We start from the raw sequence: 16124 nt of genomic DNA, 5'->3' as shown, positions 1-16124 counted from the left end.
TTCACTCAAGATGATGCCCTCCAGGTCCATCCATTTGGCTAGGAGAACATGTGTTTTAGAATTTATGGTATAAACATTCCATTCTGATAGGAAGACTGCTATCTTCTGTTAAAACACCTTCTAAGACACATCTGGTGGCGAAGATATGGCAGAATATCAAAGTAATACAAATGTGGAAATGTTAAATTTACTTATTTGTTTTAGATTAATTTCTCTTGTTTTATGTGTAAGAGTGTTTTTTGCCTGTGCACCACGTGCCCACAGAGGTTGGTCAGATCTTCCCCTGAGAGTTTGGAATCTTCTTTACATTGGAGAGAGGACTGGGTGATTAAGAGGATTAGATTTGGGCTGGTGAGATGGCTCAGTGGTTAAGAGTGCCGACTGCTCTTCCAAGGGTCCTGAGTTCAAATCCCAGCAACCACCCGTAACAAAATCTGATGCCGTCTTCTAGAGTGTCTGAAGACAGCTACACTGTACTTACATATAATAAATGAATAAATATTTTTAAATACTTTAAAAGAGAGAGAGAGAGGATAAGATTTCCCTCATCCTGCTGCTCACAATACTAGTAACTCCAGATTCAGGGGAGCCAGTACCCTCACATAGCCTCCATTGGAACCTGAGTACATAATGGTGTACCCCACATGTACACACACACAAACATACAATAAATAAGAATAAATCTAAATATGTTTAAGAAAACAGGTACCTCTCAGCAGAGAAATTTTGAAATGCCATGAGATATATAGCATATCTTTTAGGGGGATAAAACACAATGAGAACATAGGCATGGTGCTTCCAGTAGTATGAAGACTGAGGCAGGAGAATTCCTGTGTTTGACAGTAGTCTGGACTGGCTATATAGTTCAAGACTCAGCTGGGTTGCATAGCAAGACCCTGTTTATGAAAAGAAAAATAACAGTGGAAGAGTCCTAAGTCTGGCAGAGACTACGCTGGAGTCAGGTGGTTGTCAGGGTCAGTACAGTTCAGGTCAAAGGTAGAAAAGAATTTTCTATGTAGTTTGCCCAACTAGATCAGGGTAGGGAAGTCATGAACAGCAAAGGTTGGAGCTGACATACCTTTGGGATTTAGGCTGGGCAGTAGATGGGAGGGTTTATAGCCACTTTAGTTAGCTCTTTTTGAAGTTTTTTTTGTAAGTTGCTTTTATGGAATGGTGGGTTGTTTTTCAGAACAACAAGCAACAGGAGATCTTTGAATGCCATGGCCCTCGGGCAGTCAGCTGCCTCGCAACAGCTCAGGAAGGTGCCCGAAAACTGCTGGTTGTAGGATCTTACGACTGCACCATTAGTGTTCGTGATGCACGGAACGGACTGCTGCTCCGAACCCTGGAGGGCCACAGCAAGACTGTTCTGTGCATGAAGGTGAGGGAACGGATGGTATTGATGCTGTTTCTGCTGCTGTGCCGTGAGGCTTAGAACAGGCATCCTGTAAAGAGCACAGTCAGGGAGATCATAGGCCTTTGTGCCTGGGTCAAAGCACAAAGCTAGCAAGAAGCAAATGTATTTTATTGTGGCCACACTCTGTGCCCTTCTAGGATAGTTCATAGTTGTTCTGCATAGGCCATGAGCTCAGCAATGCCCTGGCAAGTTCATCAATGCCTGGTGGGTGGTAAGGCATGTATTTTCAGTTATAAAATTGTCTCGGAAACATAATCTCATGCAGTTTGCATTCATCTCAAAATAGGAAGGAAATTCACATTTACCAGGGTGCTTTTTAAGAAACAGAACTTCCCGCAGAAGTGACTTTGCACTGTTTATCTTTCAGGTGGTGAATGACCTTGTGTTCAGTGGCTCCAGCGACCAGTCGGTGCACGCTCACAACATTCATGTAAGCTGTGCATGTATGTGCTCTTGGGTGATTTCAAACCTGGAAATCCTATCCTCATCGAAAAGAACTAATCAGAGAAAGACTCAGAGTGTATGGAAGGTTTCATTTGAATGCCTGTTTTGAACTTGGGGCTCTTAGCGAGTGTTTAAAGTAGAACAGATTCAAACTATTGCTAGCCGACCGTCAGGTCTCAGAGGCAAGCAGCTGTTCCTGGTCTGTAGATGGCTTTGGACCATCATGATATGTTACTTGGGACCAGTGAAATGGTAATAGTGAGAGTGCAGCTTGGCTATTATTTCTTATTTCGGGTTGTTTGTATATTGCATTTGCATACATAAAATAAATATGTTGGGTATAAATACAAAAGCTATTTGATATACACATACACTGAAGATAATTCTGTTTTTAATGTGTCTAAGTTTTGACTGTGACCTGGCACATGGTGTGCTTTCACCTGCGATTGATGCCTGTGCTCTGAAGTTGTAGATTCTGGAGCATTTCTGATACTTGGATCAGGGATAGTCATACTTCAAAAAGAGAGGAGCAGGTGAATGCCTCAGCAGGTGAAGGTGCATACCACAAAACCTGATGAGATATGTTCGGTCCCCTTAACCCATATGGTAGAAGGAGAGAACTGACCTCCAGTTGTCCTCTGACCTCCAGAGTGTGTGCTGTGGCATGTGTGCCTATACAGATACACAAAGTCAGGAAATGTTTTCTGTTCTGTTTTATTTTGTTTTCTTGAGACAGGGTTTCTCTGTGTAGCCCTGGCTATCCTGGAAACGCTGTCTGTAGCTCAGGCTGTCCTGGAACTCAGATTCATCCACCTGCCTCTGCCTCCCCAGTGCTGGGATCAAAGGCTTGCCTCTCTGCCACCTGGCTTGTCAATAAATGTTAAAGTCTGAGGATATGTGTAATGTTTGTGCAGCTAATGGTGCCTTGAGAGTAAAACCGGGAGCTGTTAGCATTAGAAGAGCTGCATTGTCTACCTCAGAGTTTCCCCTTAGAACTTTACGATCAATAAGTGTAGCTGGAATCCTAAAGCCCAGCCTGTTGACTGTCTCCTCCTTTCTGATGCAGACTGGTGAGCTTGTGCGCATCTATAAAGGCCACAACCACGCAGTGACTGTGGTGAATATTCTGGGGAAAGTGATGGTGACTGCTTGCCTGGACAAGTTTGTTCGTGTCTATGAGCTACAGGTAGGATTAGGTACACATGCTTTGTATGACTTCTTTGAGGTGATTGTGCTGGTGTGAGATTGGAATCCACATTTACAGAAGCCTTCTACAATGATTAGGAAGCAGCCAGGCCAAGGACTACACTCAAATACCACTCTGAGATACTTGATCAGGCTCCTGGTTGTCAAAACTAATATTTTTGTATTGCCTTTCTTTCTCTTATGGGTGGTGGGGTGACTAGGTGGACAGGGATTGAGACAGGGTTGTGTAGCCCTATGTAGCTAAGAATCTTTGGACTCCTTCTCTTTCCAAGTGCTGAGCTTAGTGTCATCTTTGACAAAACTTACAGGCTTTCTGGAGAGCATCTGTAGCCCCTTAAAACCTGTCCTGTCCGGTCCTCCTTACAATGGCAGCTCTGAGACCTTGGGTGTAAAGACATTGATGACAGTGTATAATTTATCAAGTCCTCCGCTGACTTAATTCTCTAATTGTTTTTCTTCTGCTTAAGTCCCATGATCGGCTGCAAGTTTATGGAGGGCACAAAGACATGATTATGTGTATGACCATCCATAAGAGTGTGGTGGGTATTGCTTGTTTTTCAAGTCTTTCTTTGCCTTTGTGTTTACTTAGAACTCCATATGCTAATAATAACGAGTCTACTGAGTAACAGCTTACCAACTTGATTGTGATGCGCCCTGTTACCGAGTGTTTTGCTTGTCGTAAGGAGTAACCCAACAGTGTTGTTGAACATTCTATTTCCATTAATAGCTAAAATAAGTGCAGTAAAATCACTACATCTAAGTGGAAGATGCAATTAGATGCTTTAAAAAAAAAAACCAAAAAAACAAAAACACTTGTTTGTGCAGACATGCTGTGAACAGTACACGGGAAACATAGTCAGAATGTGTTTGGCCAGTGTGGCATAGTTAGAGACAACTCACCTAGCCCTACTTAACTTTCTTTGTTTTTAGACGAGGTTTTACTGTGTAATGTTAGCCTTGTTAGGCCTAGAATTCATTGTGTAGACCAGGCTAGCTTCAAACTCAGGGAGATCAACCTGCCTCTCTGCCTCCTCAGTGCTGGGATTAAAGTGCCATCCCACCTGGCTCCCTGTTTAGTTTAGGGTTTTTAATTGTGAGGTTGAATGAGGATGGATGTTTTCAAGATCTTGAGTAGTGAAGCCCTTTCTTAGCAATGCAAACAGACTCCCAGTTTGTTAGCAGCACTGTCCCAGTGCAGAATACGTGGGAACATTGAAGCCTGCCATCCTTGCTGTGAGCCTCAGGTCAAGGATGACCCTCTGAGGGGCTTTGACCAGGTCTTACATGTTATTTAAATTTCTGTGAAGAGTATTTTGTAGCTGTTTTCTTTGTGTATTTAGTCTGATACCCTAAACAAACCTCTTTTTCCAGATTTACACTGGCTGTTATGATGGCAGCATCCAGGCTGTGCGGCTGAATCTGATGCAGAATTACCGCTGTTGGGTAAGAGTGGGACTGTTGGCACCAGCCCTGAGGGTTGCTCGGTCTGGGCTGGGTTGTAGATCCTCTTGATCATCATTCAATGTAACGTTTGCATTTCATGATTGGCCTTACACCTTTTCTTTTACTTTATGGCAGACAAGCTTCATGTTGGAAGAATACACCGAATGCTTTTTGACTTCTTTATTGAAAAATCTCAAGTTAGATATGAGATATATAAATTGTGTCTTCTCACTTTGTCCCCTGGTTGCTTTGTTTTGAGGAGTTGGGGGAGTTGTTTTGTCTTGTTTGCAGTACTAAGGGTTAAACTTCACAGGTGATGGGCAAGTCCTTTGCCACTGAAGTCTCTCCCCTCCTAGGTGGCTTCTGTTTCATTAAATCAGTACAGAAGTGAATGGTGGGGCTTATTTTTGTAGCCTTTCCTGTCTGCACAGCCCTCCTCTGGTATTACAAGAACTCAAGACTTGACTTATGTCCTTGCTGGTTTCTGATGAATAGGCAAACAAAAACTTTAGCTTTTTTTTTTTTTTTTTTTGGTTTTTCGAGACAGGGTTTCTCTGTGCANCCCTGGCTGTCCTGGAACTCACTTTGTAGACCAGGCTGGCCTCAAACTCAGAAATCCACCTGCCTCTGCCTCCCGAGTGCAGGGATTAAAGGCATGTGCCACCGAAACTTGCAATTTTAAATTTCTAGTTTTGTCTTAGTCTACTGGGCTAAATTGTGTGGTTTTTAAAGAATAGAAGCTAATAATTAGCCCATAAAACTTAAGCACCATCTGTGTAGGCCTTGTTTTTAGCTGGTTCTAGTACTAGAAGTGACCAGGGAGACGTTTAGCTCTGGGTTTTTTTTTTCCCCCAAACCCTGACCCCTTTACCAGAATTAATGTTGGATATTTTTTTCAAATTTGAGTCTAGGCTTGTCTGTAGGCGCATTACTTTTCAGCTTTGAGATATATAGGTGTAGGTACATAGATAATAGATGTATAGATGTATATAGTCACTGCCTTTGCTTGTAAGCGTCTCAGGGAAAGTACCTACAATACAAAGGTAGTTGAAGTAATCTGACTAGAAAACTCAAATTTTCATTACTGTTTAGTAATGAACATCCCCCAGGGAAGGCTCTTAGGGTCCCACCCTTCCGAGAGGCTCTGTAGGCAGTTAGTAATCGCTAGGAGGAGTGGAGGGGCATGGCTTAGTGGTGAAGTGATCCGCCTGGCATGTGAAAAGCCCTAGGTTCAGTTCCCAGTATCAGAAGAACAGCATAATAAAACCCTCTATGCATATTTAATACATGCTAATTAAAAACATAAATGAACCTCCTGGAATTAGAACTCATAGCATTCACTACAAGACTACAGGTTTAAAAGCGAGAAACAGAGTCTTTGTGCTTTATGAAAATTATGTGAAATTAAGACACACACACGCTTTTTTTTTTTTTTTTTTTAGAAAGTTGCATTTGTTTTAAGCAGTTAAGTAAAAGATTGTGATTCAAGAGATAGAAGTTGTGAGGTTTAAAGTCAGACTTGAGACAGGTCTCGTGTAGCCCACACTGGCTGGCTTCCCGTTCACTATGTAGCTGAAGCCGGTCTTGAACTGATGACGCTCGTGCTTCTCTCTCCCAAATGCTGGGATTTCAGATATGTACCACTAATCAGCTTCTATCATTTTGTAGTTAATTTCATGGTTCTTAGACTTGTTAAATATATTCTTTTCAGTGTTAAGGGAAAGCTACTGGTATGTCATTTAAAAAAAAAGGTTTACAAAATAAATGCAACAAATTTTATTTTATGATGTAAGATAAAGTGTATACTTTAGTTGGGCATGGTAGCCTGGACCTTTAATCCTCACAGAGGCAGCTGGATTCTGAGAGCTCAAGGTCACCCTGTTCTACCTAGCAAGCTTAGGCTAGCCGGAGGAATATGGTGAGAGGGAAGGTTGCTTGTGTTTGCACATGCGTGTGTGTGTGTGTGTGTGTGTGTGTGTGTGTGTGTGCGCGTGCATGTGCTCTGCTCACCTCCATGCACCTCTGTTCTTTCTCACAGTGGTACGGCTGCACTCTGATATTTGGCGTTGTGGATCACTTGAAACAACACTTGCTGACTGACCACACCAATCCCAACTTCCAGACGCTGAAGTGTCGCTGGAGGAACTGCGATGCCTTTTTCACAGCCAGGAAAGGATCCAAGCAGGTATTTCTGTGGGGTCCACCTGGCTCCGCAGTCCACTGAGAGCCGTGCTTCCCAGCCTTCCTAAGGTGGTCAGAATTGCAGTCGACGGGGAGTGCCTAGGAACTTTACATTTTATTACTCAGGAACTTGGGGGTTAATTAAATAAGATCTAAAAAAAGAATTGTGCTGTTTTTAATAAAGCACATGTGCTCTCGTGCAAAGGGGAGACGTCATTAAGGGGATGGTTTCCTGTTGGTTAAGAGGTGCCAGAGCCTCCCACCCTCACTGTGTATGTGATGCAGTGCTGTGCTCCTCAGCTTTAACTCTGACCTGTGACCCCCTCTCTCCTTGTTCCCTAGGACGTTGCAGGACATATTGAACGCCACGCTGAAGATGACAGCAAAATAGATTCATGAAGTTTTTTGCCTCCCATGTTGGGAAGTCCTTAGTGAAGAATTCTCCCCTGGGCCGTTCACTGTCCTTCTCCAGGCCCCTATCTGTCCTCCAACAAAGCTGGGAGGGAGAAAATGGCTCACAGCCAGACCCACCACTAGCAAAGTGTGAGCAGTCTGAGGATAGGTTGGTCACACACAATGCAGGTCCGCTCTAGAGCGTGCAAGTGACATTGAAGCAGTTTCTAAGGAAGCTACTCTCTGGAACAAATGACATACAGTTTTTGCTACTAGTTTATAGGTGTTTATTAAAGATGCAGATTTTAATTAGTTACCCAGTTTGACCCTAATCATACATATATTCTATTGATTCGGTTTGTGATTTTTGCTTTATGTTCTTATGATGGCTTATGATAGATTTTTCGAGATCAGTTTTAATTCCTCCTTTTGAAATAACTGGGCATTTAAATTCAAACAGTTTTCTTTTTAAAATAATTATGTGCAGTGTCTCACTATTGATGTAGCTGGACAAAGCTGGCTATGAGTGTGACGGGAAACACAGTAGTGTCCTGAAGCGCCTGGCTACCCTGCTTACTGTATTTTAGAATTCAGACATTGTCCATGATCAGAAGTCCCTGAAGACAGCCCTTCCCAGTAATCACTCCAGAGTGCTCAGTGGGTGCCCCGTGCGCGTCTACACTCCTGGCTGTTTGAGTGGAAGGTGCAAACCTTTATTCCCTTTCTAGCTCTGGCTCTTGGAGCCTCATGAAGAGTTGACACCTTTTAGGTTACTCCGTTGCCAGCCCCTATCATTTCTACTGTCTTGCTGTGCCTAGAGCAGTGGCAGGCCAGGCGTCTAGGCTGCTTCCACCCACGGCAGGCACCCTAGAGAGGGAGCTGGGAGAAGCAGCTCGAGTCAGTTGATCGGCGTAGGCCGCAGGCAGAGCTAGTGAAGCCGGTCGGTGCCTGACTCCATGTTCATGCCAGCTGTATAGTGGAGTGTGGTGAAGGGAAAGCTACCATTGGGAGTACCCATCTTAGTGGATCTTAGTGGGATGGCTTTGTTCTTGGATTTCTTAAAGAGTTGTGGGTAAAACTGAACAAGCTTTACTATCTAATGTTTTGTTTCTAGATTTCAAACCTCAGATTCTTCAGAGCGAGTGCCACATACCCTCAGTTTCTGCTACTGGGATTGTGGTCTCTTTTTGTCCCTGGCCTGATCAAACCTCCCCATAGACTCTGCTAGGAACTGATATAGGCTGTAGGCAGGTCTTCCCTCCCTGCACCCCCTTTCCAGGAAAGGTTCCAGTAGTTCTTACTGGACTCAGAAAATGTTAACTAATCTAGGAACTGACACTAGCTCATGCGTGGCCACAAGCTGGTCACATGTGGCCTATTGTGTGGGAAAATTTTTGTTGACCACATGGCTTACATGGGAAGAGAACCTTTGTGTGATACAGGGGAGATACTGACAGCACAGTTATGAGATTAGGAACCCTTTCCCACCTCTCACCTCCACTTCCTGTAAGGGTGTGCAGAGGAGCCACACTTTTGTGGGTCTGGGAAGTGACTGCTTAGGAAAGTTCCTAATGCGTTTAATGCTGACCCTGGATCATTCCCTGGGTTGGTTCGATGTTCACCAAAGGGAATATGCAAAGTGATGAGGGGTAGGGCCTTATGCTGCAAGAAAGAATAATGTAAGGTGAGGAACATGCATGCAGATAGGATTAGTACAGACTGCTCTGAGCTTCCCTTGGTAGCATTGTGTGCACATGGCTGCCTGTTAGTTGTGTGTGCGTGGCACCTGCACTTGGGTTTCCTTGTTTCCCAGGGGTTTTTTGGAAGCAGTGTGATGATGAGTTCAAGCACAGGTGGGATTGTTTTTGACACTGGGTCACTGTTCCCCAGATGTAGTGTTCTGAAAATGAAGAGCCCTAAGTGTCTTGGCTCCTCAACAGGAGCTGCCCGTAGGAGGAAGAACTGTGCGTACTTCTTAGGTCGACCGTGACGTCTGTTCACCATCAGCCTCCAGTGCCCTCAGAAGGGGCAGCTCTGTCTTGCTAATGTTTGTTTGACTTTGTTGAAGGGAGCAAAGTAACTAGTAACCTGACAAAAGGAAAACGCCAGACATTTCTTACAAGTTACTTAAAGGTCATTTTTAATGTTGATATTTTTAAAAATTCCTTATGCTGATTGCCACAGCTCAAAGCAAGGAAAATCTTTTAAAAATCTCTTGTGTATATTTTCAGTTCTAATAAAATACCAGGCACTTTCAATTATTTTGAAAGTTTTTACTAGGTTCAAAACACATTTTGACACACTCTGCTAGTCTGTATACAGTGCAAATCAAAAAGGAGCAAAAACATGTCCTGACATGAGCTGGAGACGCCGTAGTTAGCATTATTATACTCGTTGCCGTCGTGAAGAAAATGATTTTCCTGGGAGAGGTTGCAGTTGGAGGTTTGAAGTCATGAACACATAATAGTCTGAGGCTACACTTTTATGGTTGACGTGATTGTTGCCAGCAAAGGTTTTGTTGTTGGGTTTTTTTTTTTGTTGTTTGTTTGTTTTCCTGGTAGATTATCATGGCACAACTTGAGGACATGGGCATGTGGCTGGGGTGCTGAGTGTAGGTGCACACTTAAAGAATGGCACAGTATTCTATGGAAGATAATTCATTGAGGAGGAAATTAAAATATATTGTAAAGTGGGGTTTGAACAGTAAGTAGGTTTGCTTAAGTCCACATATGCTTACTTAGCAAATTTGTTCCTGTTGCTTCCAAGAAGGTTCTAGAATTACTATAAAGACTGTATTTGCCATACTTGTGGTGGTTTCACCCATGTCCTATCATTGAGAGCCTTGGGTTTGAGGGAGTTGGCCTGATAGGAAGGAAAGGAGGAAGCTGTGGTGGGTCTCACCTGGTTCCATATGCAGATGGCTAGGAAACCTCTGTAAACCAAACCTACCACTTACCTCTGCTTCACCTCCAGCCCCAAGGACATGGCCCAGACTGGCCCAGACCAGCTCAGCCCAGACCAGGAGTAGCTCAGTGGGGGCAGAGAGTGGAGAAGGAAAGGCTGTGGGGGGAAGTAGATGCCCAGAGCTACCCCGAACCTTGGTTTTTCAATATGGATTAGAAGAAATGTCAGGTGACATTTGACTGCAAAGGTATTTCTAAACAGCCTTCTTACATTTTGGTATAAAAGCTGTGAACTTCATAACTTTGTAAGTGAGATATAAAGCAAGTACAAGAAGAAAATAAAGTACTTTTACTAAGCGTTCATTTTGTTATTTGTCTGCATATTCATGAATTGGCCTTTTTCATTTGGCCATAAAGAACAAAACAGTGGCCAGGAAACATGTGTTGCATATGTGCCATTGACGGATCTGAGGTTAAGGAGTTTGTTTAATGTCAGAAAGGCCAGGGAGCAGAGGAGCTAGGGTGAAAAAGAAAATCACACCTGCATTGCACTCTGGTCGCTGGACCTTCCTCTTTTCATTTATTTAATCTTAAATTTGTCTATTTCTCAATTTCATGCATAGTAATTAATATACCCCCATTCGAGTGTTCTACACCAGTGATCTTGAACAAGATCTGGGTGTTCAGTGTGCTCAAGAACTAGAAGTAGTGGAGCTGGGGGGATGATCAGGGACATAGAAACTGCTCTTCTAGAGGGCCTGGCTGGGTGTGGCTCCCAGCACCCACATGGTGCTCACAACCCTCATTAGCTCCCACTTCTAAGGAATTGAATGTGCCCTTCTGACCTCAATGGGCACAAGCCATGCAGGCAAAACACCCATACACATAAAACAAAATTACAAGTAATCTTTGATTTTAATTGTATTTCCCATTATTCTATCCAGAAACTAGGGCTTTGTTTCCCATGGATACACTAACCTGTAGTGAGAATTTTGGTTGCTTAAAAAACCCAGTTATGATATGGAGATGTGCTTATTTTTTTTATTTATTTTTTTTTGGGGGGGGGGAGTTGGTTTGTTTCGAGACAGGGTAGACCAGGCTGGCCTCAAACTCAGAAATCCTCCTGCCTCTGCCTCCTGAGTGCTGGAATTAAAGGTGTGCACCACCATGCCCGGCTTATGCTTTTATTTTAGTCCCAGTTGTATAATAAGAGGCTGCTTCACAGCAGGTGATTATGATTTGCTCCATGCACTAGCAAGGGTGTGGCTTTGCCAGCTGTAGATAGTTTAATTCTGGAGAGGGTATAAGTGGAACAGACCTGAAAGGGACCGTGGAAGCTGCAGCTTCCCCTTGCTGTTCCTGGTTCTTGTGGTTTGTCAAGTCATGAACAAAGAGACAGAAAATATACTGTTGATGAAGATTGGACTTTCCCCAAGGAACCCACCACCCCTAATCAGCAGGAACTAGTCTAAAGAGGTCTATGTCCTCTTTCCCCTCTAACCTTTATCTCCTATCTAATGTTGGTGGATTGGAAGGAACAAGGGTGGAATAAGAGTTGGATGGGAGGGAGAGATATAGAAACCCAAAAAATTAAAGAAGAAATATGCCAACACTAACCAGACCGAACCCTTCCAATACCTGACGGGACCAGGTATGTGCATAGGCCAAAAGGGTTTTCTTTGTGATGTGTGCAGGAGCGGAGGTCAGATAGACTTGGATATTTCCTTTATGTTTGTGTGCATGCTTGTGGAGGTCAGGTTGATGTTCCCTTCTGCCTTCCACACTGAGGCCCAGATCTCTCCATTGAACCCAGAGCTTGCCAGGTCAGCTAGTCTAGCTAATTGGCTTTTTGTCAGTAATCTTTCTCTGGCCGCCTTGGGATGGAAGTACAGGCGGGTGATGACTCCCAACAGGTATTTACATTTGTGTGAGCTCTGGGGATCCAAACTCAGCAATTCTACCCCGTAAGCCATTGCTCCCCAGTCCCTCCACCATATCCAGGCTCTCTCGTACCAAACCTCATCCTTTTGGCTTGACTGGCCAGTGGGCCTGCAGAATTCCCCTTGTCATTGTTCTCCATTACTGTAGTTACAGGTGTAAGCTACCACTGGGCTCCTCATGGTTGTGTAGACCTGTATCAACCATCTCCCTATCCCCAAATGAGATCTTTGTGGAGGTGATACATGAAATATGACTGGAAGACACTCAGTCCTCCTGTGGCTGAGAAATGCTAATAAGGAGAATAGTGGAACCAGCCATGTGTGTGCCTTTATTTAGATAGCTTCTTTCAGAATGTAGCCACATTTTTGTCAAATATCCACGCCCTATTGACCCCAGAATAGACCCACCCTAAAACTGGCAGAACTGAGTGCAGATGGTGACTGGGCTCCTTCGTGAGTGAGAGCCATCTACAGGTGCTGTGGACAACCCAGTACAAGCTAAGTAGACAGTTTCAGAATCTACAGACCTCTCAGCAAGCCAGACACTTCAGGTGGCATCAGGCTGTGCACCAAGAGTTGGTGCAAAATGGAGAAGGAACATGACCAGGAGCCCCGTAGGTTTGGTGGAGATGCACCTAGTGGGTCTTTTGTGGTAAATGGCTCTAGCTGTGTTGTGTTGAGATGAATTCCTAGTTGCTCTTACATGAAGTCAGTCTTTTTCAGGCATACATGGTAAGCTGCAGCCACTGGAAGAAGAAACCCTGAGATCAGTACAAGAGCAAACAAGGAGATTCCCATCATCCCTAGGAATTGCTTGTCCTGGGACAGAGAAAGGGAGGAGTCTTAAAGGAGCAGCTTGCCTTCCCTGGGTCTTCCCTAGGAAAGTATCTTCCACAGGGATGCAACTCAAGAGGTGGGGCTAGGCTCTGTTGTACACCCACCCCAGGAATCACAATCTTCACCAAGTTCCAGTCCTGAGAGTGAGAAGCAGGCTGGGTTCTGCCTGTCCTTCATCCCCCCCCCTCCCCCGTGGGTTCTGTGCAGGGGATGTGCTGTGTTTGCTGTGCTTACCTCAAGTACATTCAGTTTGATGATACCATCGCCATCCTTGTCAAATGCGTTAAAAGCTCCTGTGTGAAAGCATAAAGTAAATGCTAGTCACAGACTCTCATTTGTCACCTCCCATTCCTTTTCTTAGGGTTTGGACCTAGTTTACTTGTGTTTGCTTCTTGAAGAATTTATTATTGTATGCATGTGGGCACAGAACATATGTAGAGGTCAGAGGGGCAACTCTGAGATTGGTTTTCTCCTTCCACCTCATGGATTTCAGCCATTAAACTCAGACCACCAGACCCACGCAGCTGAGCCATCTTGCCAGCCCTTGTTTTATTATTGAAACAAGGTCTCTCCAAGTAGCCCAGACTGGCCTTGAATTCATAATCCTCCTATCTCTCCTACCTAACTGCTGAGATCACACGTGAGCATCATCTGAGTGCTCAGATCTGTAATTTAAGAAGCCTCTGTGCTGAGTGCTATCCTTCCACACAGATCCATGCAGGAGGTAACCAGTATCCATCTCTCCCTTGCCTCTTTCGTCTCCCTTTGCCATCCTTCTCTTGGCCTTCAGAGAGTAACGGCTGACATGCAGCCTCAGTGGAAGAGTGGGCAACTGTCAGGCTGAGCTCTTATTGTTGTGACTGTACTATGGGGAAGGAGCCCAGAGGGCTTGAGAAGTCTGGGGAGTAGCCCCTCACTTACTGAACATCCCTTCCAGCCTGACGAAGCAGCAGATGAAGCTGTCAAAGTCGATGTTCATGTGTTTGTCTGCATAGCGCATGGTGATGATGTCATAGAGTTGGCTGTTGAGATGGAAGCCTTGGAGGGGCAGGGAGAGGGAAGGATGAAGTTCTCAGGCTTGCAGTCTCCTTTCCCATCCCCTCCTGCTTCCCCTGGCTCTCAGGTCTACATGTTGTCACCCTCTCTCCCCCCAGCATCCCCTGCACCCCAGCACCTGCATCATTGACTGCATTTCGCATCTCATAGCTATTGATGGTACCGGAATGGTCTGTGTCATAGTGCTTGAAGATTTTCTGAAAATACAAAGTTCAAAGACAGCAATCACACACTTAATCCCAAGTTAACCCTGTCCATCATTCCCACATCTGTCTCTCATCGCACCTGCCAGGCCTTGATCTTTTTCCAGAGGTGATGGAACTCTTGAAGATTCAGTCTTCCAGAGCCATCTGTCTAGAGGATAGATGTAAGGACCACAGGCACATAGTAAAATGCCTCTGAACTGGGTGAGGGTGTCTAGGGCACTATGCAGGGAAGGTGATTAAACCACCTTTACCAGGGCCCCTGACTCTGCCAGGTTCTATCCTTCTCCCTTCTTGACCAGAGTTCCTGCCATCTTTACAGCTCACAGAGCCTGCCCGCTAGGAAGTTTGGGCAGCATGCCAAGCAGGGTTTCAAGTCTGAGGTAAGAGCCAGAGGTGATGACCAGCCACTACCCAGTATCCATTCCTAACCTCTGCCAGACATCCAGGAGTATCTGTGTTAGGATTCCCTTAAGCTTTTCCCTGGGCATGGACACCCTTAACTGTTCCCCTGATCCTCTGGGCAGATAGAAGGATACATCCATGAGAGCTATCATGCTTCTGCAGGACTCCAGCGTGAACCCTTGTGTCTTCAGGTCCTTGTCTGGGGGGATGGAGAAGGGTGAGGAGCTGCTTTCAGACAGCTGGGGCCCCTGCCCATCCCCCACATCCGGCGTGGGTCGCTCACGTTTGTTCACCACTGTGTTGAGGACATTCTTGAGTTCATCTGCACAGATCTCCATGTCCTGAGGGAGAGAAGAGAATTGTAAGGGGCAGAGCAGCCAGTGCAGCAAGCAGCTCACAGCCAGAAGGCTCTGAGCCACCCAGTCAGTGGTTGAACCCAAAAGCACAGGTTTCTTTGATGCATCACACATTCTCTGGTTCTCCCACATCAAATGACCCCTGGTAGACGATGAGTCGTTGAGGAGGTGGGTCCCTGGGCTAGGATAGAGATACATACGTCGCCTGCGATCTGCCTGAAGATGTTCCGGAATTGCTGCTGCTCATCACTTTCCTGGTCTGTGTGGCCAGGCCTTGGCTATAGGGACACAAAGGAAACTGGTTTATGGGAACCCAGGCGTCAGTATCCCAAACAGCCCCATAAAGCAGCAGCAGGTCGCACAAGGTTCATGTTTTCAGTCTACCTGCAAACTCAGAGTGAGGATTCTAGAGGCTCTGCAGTCCTGGAACCTCGGGCCAAAGGATAAACTTGCCATGCTAACATGCAGACAGCATCCTTGCCTCTCTTGACTCTCTTCCACATAGAACTTTCTCTGCTCTTTTGAGCCTGACCAGAGGCCAGGTCCTCCAACCACTACTGTCTCTGTAGCTAAGTCCTCAAAGGAACCCTCCCTCCCCACCTGATAGGTTCTCTTGGATGGAGGGCGTGGCCCTGGAGTGCTGCAGGGCTGCTGTCAGACCCCACTTTCTGCTACCATCCCTTTTTCCTCCCTTTGCAACAACTCTGAATAAAGACAGAGTTCAGCTTCATTCTTTGCAGCTGGCTTGCCTCACTCAGCCTTTGTCTCCCCATGCTCCATTGTCCTGGCTGGAGAGGCTTCAGTGGGCGGTGCTTGGCCTATCCTTCCCACCCTAGGACTGGTTTGGTGTGGCAGCAACCTTAAAAGACACTTACCCAAGCTGGGCGTGGTGGCGCACACCTTTAATCCCAGCACTTGGGAGGCAGAGGCAGGCGGATTTCTGAGTTCGAGGCCAGCCTGGTCTACAAAGTGAGTGCCAGGACAGCCAAGGCTACACAGAGAAACCCTGTCTCGAAAAACCAAAAAAAAAAAAAAAAAAAAAGACACTTACCCAGAGGAACTTGCCGGGAGGAAAAGTCAGCAGACAATTCCAAACCCCTCAGTGTTGAAAAGACCCTCCCCTGAGAGCCACCATAACCCCTATGAACCCCAAGAGCATAGCAGAGCCCCCACTATGAGCTAAACTCCCCATCCATGCCGCATGCTCAGAAACCTGTGGGGTTTCCCCTCGTTTCTCGGGCCCTGCTTTGTCTTTGCCCTCCTCTGCCTCCTGGTCCACACCCAGCTCCTTGTTGCTGTTTGCTCTGTCAGAAACGAAGATGATGGGCTGGGGAGAGGAG

General features: G+C 45.4%; 2 protein-coding genes across 13 annotated transcripts in view; one reads left to right on the top strand and one right to left on the bottom strand.

Moving 5' to 3' along the window:
- Znf106 (zinc finger protein 106) overlaps window positions 1-10350 on the top strand; it is a 53358-nt gene extending 43008 nt beyond the window's left edge. For all 5 annotated transcript variants that reach the window (XM_029470769.1, XM_029470765.1, XM_021157032.2 and 2 more), the window contains 7 exons: window positions 1190-1381; window positions 1785-1847; window positions 2928-3047; window positions 3535-3606; window positions 4439-4510; window positions 6549-6695; window positions 7034-10350. In XM_029470769.1, coding sequence (XP_029326629.1) covers window positions 1190-1381; window positions 1785-1847; window positions 2928-3047; window positions 3535-3606; window positions 4439-4510; window positions 6549-6695; window positions 7034-7090 — 723 coding nt within the window. In that variant the 3' untranslated portion in view covers window positions 7091-10350. The remainder of the gene's footprint in view (window positions 1-1189; window positions 1382-1784; window positions 1848-2927; window positions 3048-3534; window positions 3607-4438; window positions 4511-6548; window positions 6696-7033) is intronic.
- Window positions 10351-12227: 1877 nt separating this feature from the next.
- Capn3 (calpain 3) overlaps window positions 12228-16124 on the bottom strand; it is a 40772-nt gene continuing 36875 nt past the window's right edge. For 2 of the 8 annotated variants that reach the window (XM_021182448.2, XM_029484520.1), the window contains 9 exons: window positions 15998-16111; window positions 14985-15062; window positions 14712-14769; window positions 14563-14627; window positions 14106-14174; window positions 13939-14017; window positions 13686-13802; window positions 12999-13057; window positions 12274-12673 (listed from right to left, as the gene is read on the bottom strand). In XM_021182448.2, the coding sequence (XP_021038107.1) occupies window positions 12647-12673; window positions 12999-13057; window positions 13686-13802; window positions 13939-14017; window positions 14106-14174; window positions 14563-14627; window positions 14712-14769; window positions 14985-15062; window positions 15998-16111 (666 nt within the window). In that variant the 3' untranslated portion in view covers window positions 12274-12646. Of the gene's footprint in view, window positions 12674-12998; window positions 13058-13685; window positions 13803-13938; window positions 14018-14105; window positions 14175-14562; window positions 14770-14984; window positions 15063-15997; window positions 16112-16124 lie in introns of all 8 variants that reach the window. The other 6 variants (XM_021182450.2, XM_021182466.2, XM_021182442.2 and 3 more) reach the window with 5 other exon arrangements.

This window comes from Mus caroli, chromosome 2 (assembly GCF_900094665.2).
Source record: "Mus caroli chromosome 2, CAROLI_EIJ_v1.1, whole genome shotgun sequence".
NCBI lineage: Eukaryota > Metazoa > Chordata > Mammalia > Rodentia > Muridae > Mus > Mus caroli.
This window is presented reverse-complemented; position numbering and strand designations above follow the sequence as displayed.